The sequence below is a fragment of the Mercenaria mercenaria genome, chromosome 9, assembly GCF_021730395.1.
Source record: "Mercenaria mercenaria strain notata chromosome 9, MADL_Memer_1, whole genome shotgun sequence".
Classification (NCBI taxonomy): domain Eukaryota; kingdom Metazoa; phylum Mollusca; class Bivalvia; order Venerida; family Veneridae; genus Mercenaria; species Mercenaria mercenaria.
The window spans coordinates 70,991,440-71,005,413 of record NC_069369.1 but is presented as its reverse complement, the minus strand read 5'-3'; the positions used below and the strand labels follow the sequence as shown (position 1 = coordinate 71,005,413).

Sequence of the window (13,974 nt, the reverse complement as noted above, 5' to 3'; positions counted from 1 at the left end):
CTGCCGAAATTACTACATTCGAACTCTCATACAATATCGATTCCCGGACATTATTCTATTTAAAAAAATTACTCTTTCCGTGTAAAACACCGGCTCCTAAAAAGACTTTCAACGATAATATCTATTAAAAAGTGATCCCCACCAAACCTAACGGACAATTTTACTAGATCTACAACTCTAATACCCTCCATTGCCAATAGTTAACATTTTGATTGTACTACTACTACTGGTGCCGCTACTTCTATTGCTATTACTACATGTACTTCTTCTTCTTCTACTACTACTACTACTACAACTGCTACTACTGATACTACTATACCTGCTTCCATTAATACGTCTTGTACATCTACCTTTTCTTCTCCTGCTGCTGTTGTTGCTGTCACTTATTCCTCTGCTGCTGCTGCTGCTGCTGCTGCTACTGCAACTGCCACAACTACTGCCACTACTACTACTACTACTACTACTACTACTACTACTTTCTATTGTTGCCGCTACCGTACTTTACTGCCACTGCTAAGTATTGCAACTTCTATTAATACTAAGTTCTATGCTAGCAATTTCTTGTGCAGTTTTATTCTGAAGAATTACTTCATACTGAAGTTTGCAGGAATTATTGACACTGGTGTGTTTTGTGAACGTATTGTGAATTGTTATTTTCCTGAAAAAAATGTTTACACCAAGATACAGCGTCTAGAAATAGAATCCCTTTTCCCGTCGCGGAATGCTCTGATTTCTGTGTCAAGTGATGGTATCTGGGGCTAATGGTCAAACGGAAGGACGGACGGACGGAGAAGGGCAAATCTATATGCCCCCCTCCGCCGATTAGGGGCATAAAATGCAGCAATTAGGCCTTAGATACATGAGTTATCACTAAATTTGACCAAATGACCGGGGGTCGTTTTTTTTATGGGAGTCAATATTCTTCGTGAGGTTCAGTTTACTTCTCGTGGGAGAGTCATAGTACTATGATCTGGAGGTCATAATACTATGACCGGGGGGTCACTTTTTCTATAGAATAATGACCGGGGGGTCATTATTCTATGGGGGTCGAAATACTTCATCACACCGGCATTTTAAACGGATTACTGCTTTATTGGTTTTTCATCTTTTTGAACAGTCGTCGTTTTTATTGACAATATCTTTCATGTTCATTTAGATACAGCGGGTTGACAAATAGGATCTATGTGGAACACAAGAAACTGATTAAAGAAAATCTACCCGTAGTAGCTTAGTCACGTCTAAAGAGTATTTTTGTCCTTAAAAAAGCAATCAGTAAACATGACATGAGGATATATTTGGGTTGATTAATATATTCCTTCTTCTTTGTAGCAACTGGTCTCATGGAAAATCTAGCTTATGTTGACAGTTTACAAGTTAAAGTTTATTTGCAAATACGATTTGTTTTGAAAAACGGAGAGTTATTGAGATAAAACCATTCTATATGTCTCAAGTCATGTCTAAGCGACAATATATTTATGTCAATTTAAACAAACATGCCGACAGCGAGTGTGCTTAAGATATACTTTTATTCATATATGACGGGTTTTTATCTGGTTATTAGTATGGAAATTGCTTTTTTGCATATAATCTTGATAAAGCCAACAGGATTTGCGCGAATCAAAAGGACTAGACTGTATTAAAGCTATAGAGATTGTGTTGTTTTTAGACCCGTATAGTGATAAAGCTAACAATTACCTTGAAGTTTTCAAGGAAGGACAAACCAGGAACATTAAGAATGAAAGCTTTATAGATGTTATTTAGAATTGGTTATTTTTGCCGTGAAATAAAATATTTTCGAGCTGTTTCTTTGTACTTTATGCTCATATTGAGAACTTTTCTTGTTTTATCATTACATCAAATAACAAACTGTGTTTATTATAATTCTTCAATTCAATTAATTATACTAAGAGGCGTATTTGTAGAGAAGTACTCGTTTCAAATAAATAAATTGCATCACATATGTTAACACAGTAGGAGATTTGTACTCTAAATAACATTTCTGAGGTTCGGGTCACTCCGACTGGACAAGACTAATGAGCCCAAAGTTTCAGTAAACATTTTCTTTCTCGGGTTTACATGAACAGATAGAATGAAGATAAACGAGTTGCTATTAATTCGAAAGAACTTACTGAAAAATATCGCATTGAAAAAGCAAAACTCCCACACAATAAGTAACATCATAGGTATTTTTTTATACCTTTTCGGCGTGTCTGGCCCATTATTCAGAAGTTACCACACGTCTTTGTTGTGCTTTCTTGCAATAACGGCACACGCTCATTGTGAAACTTTATGTGCAATAATGACAGGAAGAAAGAAAAGCAGATTATCAAAATTTTACATTTCCGTCGTTTCTATATAGCTGTTTCAATTAATCATATTTTCCAAAAGTAATAAGTATGATAAAGTGAGGGTTTTAGCCATAATGCTATCACTATCTGAGAATTTATCTGGGAGCGTTTATGCTACTATTGATAGTAACGCATATAACAAATACCACTAGCAGATAAAACCTTGCCCGCATGGAGGTACTTTGTCTGTGAATGATTTGATCAGTTCAGAACGATGTTCACGCATGCTGTAGTTCACCCAGATGGTGTGTTGAAAATTCCTCTTCACCTCACACAAAACAATGTTCAATTGGCTTGCATTATGACTTTTAGCTGGTGACGAAATGTTTTCGACACTTATAAGCTATAGCACGATATTACCACACTTCAATAAACACTTAGAATATGTGTCAGTTAGAGCTAGGTATGCTAGGTACGCTGATTAAGGACCACTCGAAGTATTAGAATATTTCATCTGATTATTTTTACCTTTTTGTGACTTTTGTTACGAGGTTGACATGATTTGCTGTTGGGACTTTTGGTTACAAGGATAACATTATTTGTTTTTGTGACATTTGGTAATGATGGTAGTATTCTGTGTGTGACTTTTGTTTACATGGTTAAATTACTTTACCAATATATTGTAGCAGTTGAACTTCTTGTTTATTTCAATTAAATAGTCTTGTTACAATCTTGAAAAATTAAAGTGTATTTAATACTTTAGTTTCAACTTGCCAGTGCAAAAAAAGCTCAGAAAACGTTCACTGTCAGAAACAATTCAGAAACAAGAATAATGCATTGAGGAAATGAACGACGATATATCATGCAAATCATTTGCGCTGACGTTTGGTTAATGCTTTAACCAAGTGATTCATGTTGTTTTGCCTTCTTGACTGCATGAGATCGTTCGCGAGTTTCAATCACTTGTTAAATCGCCCTTTGTAAGTGAGATAGCAAGCAAACTGATTGAACATTCAACATGACGTCATTCCTTTAACAACACAAAATGCTTTGATTTTAGTTGTGTGCTTAAAATAAAATCTTGTTCTTTTGAACGTTCTTTCACACCTAAAAAAGAAGGGTTTTTAAATTTAATAAATACAATTGTTTCATTTGTGTCAATGGGAGTTAACTATTTAAATGCCATCCTGATTACGCAAGGAGTATTTTCAATCCGCCTGCATAAAAAAGTAAATGTATCTTACATATTCACTTCCCGGCCAATCAAATGCAACAATGACTTGTTATTTAACTATAGACAAAATCTGATACGACGAAAGCATCAGCAGTTAGTGGAAGAGGACGGTTTCTTATTTTTGGCCTGGTTAATGTTCTGAATAAAAAGAGAAGGTTTTATAGACACTTGTATTATAAAACAGTGTTATCTGGTTATTCATGATGATTATACTTGTAAGGATTCCCTAAATAATTATTAATGAATGCCTGATTAAAATATCCGAACTTATGACGACCGATACTAAAATACTTACCAAAGGTACCAAAGGCGGTCAAAACTTGAACAGTAATCAATCCAGGTATTTGCGAAAAGAGAAAACGAGTATGACTACCATTTCTTTCGTCTTGTCATATATAGTCAAATGTACAGTCATTTCAGGTGATATGGGACAGGATTTAGTAAAAATGACATGTGATGTGTGCAAAACATTTTTTTTTTCAGTTTAGTTCTTTCCTGACAAATTTCAAAACTAGATTTTTATGTTTTTTCTTGAATTGATGTCAACGCTTTTTTGCTGAATTTTCAATTTTACTAGCTCTTTCCGCCGTAACGCCCTAATAGACCACATGCTGCATTGGAATGAATCAAGCATGTTTAAGTGTTTTTGCACGGTAATTTAACATCTCAAAATCATCTAAAGGGTAATTATAGATTAAAATGAATTAAGGAAATTGCAATACATTTATTGTAAATTGCTCTTCATATTTTTTATGATTATTTTTTCTAATTTGCGTTTCCTGCTGATTTTTGTTTTGTAATTAGCCAATGTCAAACGTTATTTCGTGTACAAACGTTATTTTGAACATTGAAGAATGACAGTCCAAAGCAGTTAAGACAGAAATTCAATCCTATTTCTTTCGCAATTTATCGTTTGAAGAGGTTTTTCATTGAACGATGAAATCAAGAAGCATTGGATGCGATGTTTTTTTAAGACCAAATAACTTTTAAATTAGTTTTTAGCAATTAAGCTAAAACGTTTTTACATATTTAAAAGCTGCAATTTAATATTATTTGCATTAAAACAATTTTGCTGCTACAATCACAGCAAAACGTTATGCTTATTACATAATAACATGTAACAAGATATGGCGTCTCGAAAAAGCAATTACACAAGACAAAATAGGTCGGAGTAAGAAGACTTTCGAAGTCGCAGATATTCAAACGCATCGTTCAAGATCCGCACCCATAACCCATCTTAAAAGTGCCAACATGTAACTTAGAAATCACAAGTTTTCTCATCCTGAACTAAGCAATTTGAAGTCTTCAGTATTAGAGATAGTTGAATCCGGTATACTTTCCAAAGCTTATTCCAAATCGTTCTTTTTTGGTGATTTTGTAGTCTTTCATCAAAGGTTAGGACAGATGATAACGATTTTAAATGCTTACAATCTTTGTTTACTATTTATAACGTAAACGAATGTGAATGTTATTAACGACAATTTTAGTAGGGTAACACTGTGAAGTCAAAATGCTCTGTAAATTATGTTGTAAAATTAGACGCTCGAGAACAGTTTTCGGCCAATGAATAAACCTGATATAAATAGATTAAGACCGCACAATTATAAATACAAATGCCATTTGTAGAATAAAGTCAGTGCGATGTTGTACGTCTTCAGTTATCATTCATGATTAGAAATCTTGGATATATTTGGTTTCAAATAATTCGCATTGTGGATGAAAACCATATCGTTTAAGTTCTAAATATAATGTATTTTCTACATTCTGTGCTCTTAAGACAACGGAAGAGAGTAAATAATAATGAAAAGCTTAGAGCCGAAAGACGGAATAAAGTAAATTTCGTGGTATTGGACAAAGTAGCTATAAAGAAGGTTTGAAATTTTGTTGTGTAGAATATAATAGGGTTATTATAATAGTAGCGCGATCTGGGATGCTGTATTCGGCACGTGCGGATTTTGCCAGATCGCGGATCTCACGAGGCGCGCAAGCCCCGATTGTGATCCGTCCTTGCAAAATCCACGAGAGCCGAATACAAAATCCAAGATCTAGCTACTATTGTAATGACATTTTTATTATATACCTCCAACTTTTTGTTTGTTGTTTTGTTATCGAACGAAATCTTCACTGTTTGTCGATGTTAAGGTAAAATGAGTGAAGTTTTTGTGTGCGCTGTGTCAGGTCATGCATATTAAATGAATGTAGTCCGGCAACATGCGATACAAAAGGTACAATACGGAATTTTTTTCTGCCTGCTCATATTTACTTGTGAAATACAAGCAGTGTTTTTGGCAGAATTTATATAGGTATATAATAAAACGTTATGTTTAATTTTGGGATAGGAATATTGGAATTTGTGAAGATTCGCTTAAACGCGAATATGCTGGAGTATATATACGTTTTGAAATATTGACTATTAAATAAATAATTACATATATATCCTGAAAGGCTTTATGACCTGTGGTTTTCCACCTTATTATTTTATGACTTTGGACTTTTGATATGTTTTATTACACGGAAGGTCCTAGACAAAAGAAATAAAATATATTCAAGACATTTGATTGGTGGATTGTACGTAAGAATGGATAGATGATTTTTAAAATCCTTTTATTTCTACGTTCATAGTTTCAATAATTTGTCACCTTATTCACCATGTTTTTTTTCTCAAATCTTAAAACAAAAACAATACACAGTAGTAGAGATGATGTATAATTTTATTTCTGGGTGTTTTACCGCTGGCCGAACAATAGTTCGTATATCATGTTTCGACTTTTCCCCATATTTCTACTGACCAGAATTTTCTTTATCATTTTTTATATTTAAAAACTATATCATAATGTTCTCTTGTAGTTAAACATGCTAAGTTTCCGAGTTAAAACATAATATCTTTTTTTTTACAAAATAACTAAAATGCAGATGCACGCGGGAGCTGTGAAGGATAAAATTTTGTGGTCGCATTTTAAACATCTGATGCAACATTTTTTGATAGGTTCTAAATATTGTAGACCTTTCGACCATTGAAATATGAAGTAAAACGGCAGAGTGGCAGTTTTTTGAAATAGTGAAAGATTTTTGTGTTACTTAAAAATAGAAAAAAAAAAAATCAAATAAAAATAACTGTTGCTTGAAATGGCTTAAGATGGAGAAAACCCTCAGTCATGAAAATAGTTTAGATGAATTAATTAATTTTTAAGATATTAATCTTTGTTTTTAGTATTTTTATTCCTGTATTTTTCAGATTTGCTTATTGAGCTGCGAAATAAATTTCGGGTCAAGTTCACTTATAGCAAACAGGAGCATCTGACGAAATTCATTGCCTAAAAGAAACAGCTGTTTGAAAACGTTTGATTGTCCCTCAAATTAATGCCACTGATTGTGTCGTCGTGTTGCGCAGATTTCCAGAGCGATTCGTCCAAGGCGAGAACAGAGTGAATATTACCGCAGCTGCATACATCAGGCGTGTTCATTCATTTCATTTGACTGCAATTAAGGCATAACTTTGTGAAGTGGTGAAACGCTCTTTTAAATGTTTATTCACGTGACGTTTTATGGTACAGTAAAGGACAACAAAACGTACTATCTTCTTTGAAGATTTGATCATTTGCACTTTTTTAATATTGAGCGAATAAGGGACTTTGCAGTGAAATCTGTGCTAAAATGTAAGTCAGATTTCACTTTATATTGGTTGAAACATCTTTATTTCCATTTAAACTGACTTCATATCTCCGAAATGCCGACCCCACAAACAATACCAGACTTTAATAATATTGACGAGATGTTTGCAGTGTTAGAATCTGATCCAGACAAAATTTTAAAGGCATTTATCAATGGTTCAAATGGAACAGATATAGATATTGAGGAGAAAATCATCGGACGCAGTCTTGCTCTGGTTATAGCATATGGCATACTTGCAGCAGTGGCACTGTTTGGCAATATACTTGTCTGTCATGTAATATTCAGTCGAAAGCGCATGCGCACTGTAACTAATATCTTCATTGCAAATTTAGCAGTATCAGATATACTTCTCATAACCCTTAATGTCCCTTTTAATATTGCCAAAGATTTGACGAAAGAGTGGTTGTTCGGTGATGCTATGTGCCGCATAATGAATATGTCGCTAATAACGTCCGTCTATGCTTCCACATTGACACTAACAGTTATTGCATTAGACAGGCATCGTGTATTGCTGTATCCGTTACGTCCACGGATCATGAAGTCTGGGGGTATGGTTGTGGTTGCGCTAATATGGATTATTTCAGTCATATTTTCACTTCCGTTCGGAATCTACAGTAAACCAAGGGAAATCGACGTGCTCATAACCAAATTCGTAAGATGTACTTCTAATTATCCTAGTCCAAAATTTGAACAGTGTCTGACGGTTGTTACCATAATACTACAATATTTTATACCCCTTGCAGTGATTGCTGTGACATACGGACGAATCGTTCGCCGAATATGGGAAAGGACGGATCTTGGTGCGGTAACAGCATATCAGCATGCCTGCAGATCGAAACACAAGAAGAAGAGCATTAAAATGTTAATGATCGTAGTTATTGTATTTGCAATATGCTGGATGCCATTGAACTTGTATCATTTCCTTACTGACATTCATCCAGATACAAAAATATTTCATTATAATGCCAACGCATTCTTCGTTTGTCACTGGATTGCTCTTAGTAGTACGTGTTATAATCCTTTCATCTACTGCTGGCTCAACGAAGCATTTCGAGCTGAGATTCGTGCCGTTTTCAGATGTTGCTGCCCGGTAGATATTAATATATATCCACGTGACAACAAAATGGACTCTGTCAGCCAATCAGATTCAATGTCACTTCAAATCAAACCAAAATCTTTATTTACATCGAAACGGAATAATACAATGACTGAGCATCTCCATTCGTCATCTCTGCATACCCAGAACCAAAGTGCATGTGACTGCCGGAGCAATTATGTTAAGTCACCAACATGGCGTGATAGTAATCCGGCAACAGAGAGCGTGGACCTGCTGGAGCATGAACGACATCGGACAACCTGTAAACACTATCAACATTAGATCTAATAAATCATCAGCCTTTGCAGACAGGAAGTTATATGTAAAAGTTGTGTATATATTATATGCGTATACTTATATTTATGAAGTGCTTTGTATTCAACATATGTAAATTAAATAATGCATGGAATGGGTTTAAAATGAAAAAAGTAAAGTTAATGTGAATGTGCGTTATGTTTGCCGCCATATTTAACAAGGCAAGGTTATTTTACAAATTAATGCTATACAATATTTTGTACCCCTCGCAATGAATACTGTGACATACGGACGAATCGGTCGCCGAATATGGGAAAGGACGGATCTTGGTGCGGGTTTAAGATGAGAAAAAAAGTTAAATGCATTTATTTTAACAGAAAAGATATTTAATGTTTTGAAGTGTTATTAAATATGTATGATAGCCAGATGTCCTCGGTAGCAAATATAATTAGGCTGACTTTTGTTGTGCTTCTTAATAAATGTAAATAAAGATAACTGAAGGTTGCTGCAAGAGATGATTTCATCTGATTGTAACAAATACTTAAATATTCGAACTTGCGTTCTAGACAGTCGTTTGCATATAAGTGTGAGTGAAAGCATTATTGTAATGTGTACTAGGTACATGGTGCGCCCTTTTATTCATTACATTTGATATAATACAACATGTCTTTTAAACCGATCTCTAATTAACACAAACGCGGATCACGTATATATGCTATGCTGGGCATAAAATAGGATTTAAATGTAATATTGTGTTGCTTGTCGTGACTTGCCATGCCTTGACATAATTTGTTTACAAATTGTGCACCTAGCTATGACTAGTATCTAATTCACAGTTTGTGCAGAATATTAAAGATGCGTTTACGACGGTGATTTTGTTCATGTCATATCAGGATCAAAGTAATTGTCAAATATTGCTTTTGAAAAAAGGTATTCAACGTGTATATAGTTTAAGGTATTGCTGATATACATTGTATTTGTATTGTTGATTGATTTAGGGTTGAATATCACATCGACACAATTCATGTGATATTTATATCACCTAAATTGTGGCGATGTGAAGAATTTCAAGCTTTTAGTGGAAACGGAAGACCTCGGGTGCTCCTCAGGGATTGGCACTCGGATAAGACTACCATCATTCGGAATGTCTGCTGAACGGTTTCAGTCATACGCCGTTTTCGAGGTTTCGAATCTACATTTGTGAGGGGCAAATAGCCTTTACGACTCGGCCACAGAGGTCGATGCTGTTTTTCTTTTTGTCTTTTTATTGCTGATACGTGTATATATTTGATATTGTCCACATATTGATGTAAGGTTGTTTAAAGTGTGAACATGCAAAATAAATCTTTATAATTATGATAAAACCTTCGTTTTGCCAGTTGTTAAAAAACAATACAGTATTGTAAATTTTAATTACTTATATTCAACATTTCCGGGTGAATGCTGATATTTTACATTTGACTGAAATAAAAATAATTTGTTATGGTCATAGTTATTAGTCGATCTGTCATACAATTTTGCGATGGCTGAAATTTTCAATTAAAATCTTAAGTTTATGTTGAGTACAAATAACTCTTTCTGTTTCTAATGAGTACCTTAACAAAGTGGGTTAAATCAATCATTCTAATATGATTAGCAATGCATCAATCATAACAACGATATTATCTTGACGTCACGCCGACGTGGTATTTAGCGCCATGTACGCATCTAGAAATAGCGCTTTCAAATTTGATCAAATATTTTACTTAAGGATGTACGAGTGTTGTTTTTTTTCAGAATATCCGCCATTTTGAAAAATGTTTCTTCGAATATTGCTTTCTAACAAAAGTTTTGCCAATTAACCAAATAGATTCTGCTTTTTGCGAAATAATTTTTTCACCCTTATTTTTGACTGGCATTTGCCTAAAATTGACGAAAGATTTACAATGGGGTAGGGGTAGTTAATTTCAAATATCTATTAAAGTAGATCAGGTTTGGTTTTGATATTTTTCTGACTGATACTTATAATGATAAGCTATAATTGAAATAAGAGTTTTCAAGATAGCACTTTATATTATCTAGAAAATATGAATTAAAACAAAAAGAACAAAAAAATCAAAATTCACCAGTTTTTAACAATTTTGTTTCTTAATAAATCTCTTAGATGCACGGTGACCCTAACCTTTTTTCTTTCCATTTAGAAGCATTTTGTTATGTCATTCAAGCTGAAAACTATTTTGAAAATTTTATCATCAGAATTCTTTGTAGATCTAAATACGTTTTTTCCATTGAAAATAAAGTAGGTCGGGTAATTATAGCAACATGTAAAAATGAAAGAGATTTGTTAGTGAAATTTATGCTTATACAATACTGACATCACCTTGTATTCATATTCACATGTGAGATCTGAAATCCCTATAACATTAAGTGGGATATTATATGTTTTATAAAGTACCACCATTTTTCAAATTTTACAAAATTTCAGAAATGCTTTAACATTGGGTGAAGGAAATGCCCTATAAAATAAAAACGAGTTCGGTTACCTGTGTTTTTTCTTCTCTTGTTTGTCTTGAAAACTAATGTTCTTCAAGCTCAAAGAGTATAAAAAATTATTGACGTTAGAAAAAATTCGTTCCTACATCCTTAATAGCATGTTTAAAATAAAATCTCACATTGCACAACTGTTTTGATAAATGTACACACATACTGAGCTTGTTATTCGCTTTGCAGAACGATTCGCCCAAATTGAACTCTTCCGCAAGACGTATTACCAATTTATAAACAAAGGAACGTGGCGACTTACCTTTTGGCGCCATGTATGCGAAAAGAAACAGTTCTTTCATATTTTATCTAGATGGTACAATTAGATACATATTAGAATCGAAATTATTTGTAGCAAAACCGTATTTGAACACTACTTATACACACGGGAGGTTATACGTCGTTCGAAATAATTTCAAACTAATTTTCGATTTTCAGAAGATAGGTAACGACTTTAGGAACAACATATGACGGTAATATATAATACTGTGTAAATAAACTGTCAATATACCTAAAAATAGCAGAGTACCCTTTTTGTTACGTACACATCGCCCCTTTTTTTCAGAATATTTGTGAACAAACATCAACCAACTTGTTTCGTATAATTACATTTTTATACGCTCATGACTGAGAACTTAATATGACCGTGTCGATTAGTTTGTTCATATCAGAAAACAGTGATACGAGAAATTAAAAACCAGGCATGATCATTATTTCCAAATAAGGAAACCATTGCTGCAAAAACAACCAATTATGTCTGTCGACAACAATTTCATAAACATGGAGCCGCTAAATTACTTTTAAATTACGATCACAGACAGATAAAATATTTTAGATGTGGTTATATAAAGACAACGGAGGTTTTTGTGGACCTAATAAAATCTTTGGAAACACAGAACGCAACCAAGTACCATATTCGCAGACTCGGTTTGATTGAATCTGTTCATATGTAAAACAGACCAATTGCGCATCTTTATTGGACAGTAGAAAAAGTTTATAATGAACAACATCGGGTTTCTAATGTCTCAAAAGCAGTTAGTGTTAGTGATCAGATATTAAAATCTTATAAGAAGTGTGAGGAAGCCTTTGTGAAAACATATTGAAATCCACAAATCTGTATTTTATTCATAACTGAATTTAACATTTCAACATGTAGCATGCTGTTTTTATAAAGGCATGGTGAGTCTACATAAGCACATGATCAAAACCAGTTTTGTTCCGTTGCAGACTAACACAATACATTACATATTTACACGCAAAGCTGTATCTTAATGAAAGTAATGTAAAACTAGCGAGACTTGAAACACAATCGACAAAAAGCTGGAAAAGTAACTGTAAACAAGAACAAGTATTTAGAATATGCTGAATTAAAAAAAAACTTATTGATATTTGTTTTTCATTTGTCTATAATACCACTATTTAGTTATTTGTTTTGTTTTATATATTTTTTTCCTGTTTTAAACAAAAACTAATTTGTTGCTCTTTAAGTACTTAAATGTTGAAAGGGTCCGTTTTTATAGCATTTGGCCAAACTATACGTAATAAATTTTAAGAATTATATATATATGTATAATATGTATTATATGTATAAAACAAACGAGGAAGTCTGTTATATTATATAAATTTTGATTTTTCTATAAGGTTAGGGATTTTTTTCTCTGGAGGACATATCACATATGTTAGTACAGATTGCCAGTGACAAATTTCAAAGCTACTTTCCATTGTTTTTATTGCCAATTGTTAGTGCTTCACATTTAGCCATATCATTATTGTCACGTTATATGTTATATATATTTATTTATTGTTCGTTTGATGCTTTTGTATATAAACAAACTCGATATCACAAGACATGCCCAAATATTTTTATTGGCCTGTTCTTGCTTTAATATCAATGAACGTGCACAAGATAATATGTTATTAGAGACAGAAGACTATTTGATAAAGGAATGGCATCCTGATATTTATGGTTTGGTTTGCTTTGTTCTCAATAATGATACAAATTATTAAAAGATTTTTAATAAATTATATATTATTCTTTAAAAACATGAGCAATACAGCCGAACAACGAGTTTAAAAAAAGATCTGTATTTGATTATAACCATAAATCTTTTGTGATCTAGATATATACTGACCAATTGTCTCTGTGATTGTATTGATGATGTGCATTATGTCATAGTGATTGAAGAAAATATAAAGTCTATATGTCTATTTGTTCTTTTCTTTTTTTTTCATATTAAAATAATAATTAAGACTGAAGTAGAAATCTGTAAATTCATAAATCTGAATTTTGAAGACAGTCCTTGTAGCCGGTACTTGCAATAGTTATACATACATGTATTTACTTCCTACTATATACTTTACTGAAAGGGGTCGAGTGGTTGTGGTCGCTGACTGTGAATCTCTTGTCCCTCATACCTATAGAGTCGAAACTTCGCTTGGTCTGTATTTTTTTTTCATTTTTCATGTTTAGAAACCATCCATCTCGCTTGCGGAAGGTCAGTAGTTCTACCCAGGTTTCTGTCCTTGTCTAAAGGGCATCTGGTTTCTTCTTCGACCGTCAAAAACTCGAACATCTCTCTTTGACCTATAATTGTGTCGGTGTTCCGTTAAAGAAAAATACTTTACTTCAATCGCTCGCAGAGTGTTGTATATTTTTATAACAGTGATACTTTGCAGTCGTTAATGTTGTTAATGTTGATTTCTAGTGTTAAAGCGTTCTCCGTCTTTGTCTTAATCAACAAGATAAAAATAGAAAAAGTGGGAATTCCACAGGCCGCTCACGACAAAATGAAAATATCGCAGGCTCGATTTAACTTGTTCATGGACGGTAGTGGACATGCATGCTACCGTTTAAGTCCTCTAGCCACAAGTTGAGCGAAACACATCATTTACACACGTTACAAGTACCA

General features: G+C 33.4%; 1 protein-coding gene across 1 annotated transcript in view; it reads left to right on the top strand.

Annotated features, from left to right (window-relative positions):
• LOC128559575 (G-protein coupled receptor 83-like) overlaps positions 1-13,223 on the top strand; it is a 66,395-nt gene extending 53,172 nt beyond the window's left edge. Inside the window, exon 2 of the mRNA XM_053551668.1 lies at positions 6,758-13,223. Within this exon, the coding sequence (XP_053407643.1) occupies positions 7,250-8,572 (1,323 nt within the window). The 5' untranslated portion in view covers positions 6,758-7,249 and the 3' untranslated portion in view covers positions 8,573-13,223. The remainder of the gene's footprint in view (positions 1-6,757) is intronic.
• The last annotated feature ends 751 nt before the right edge of the window (positions 13,224-13,974 follow it).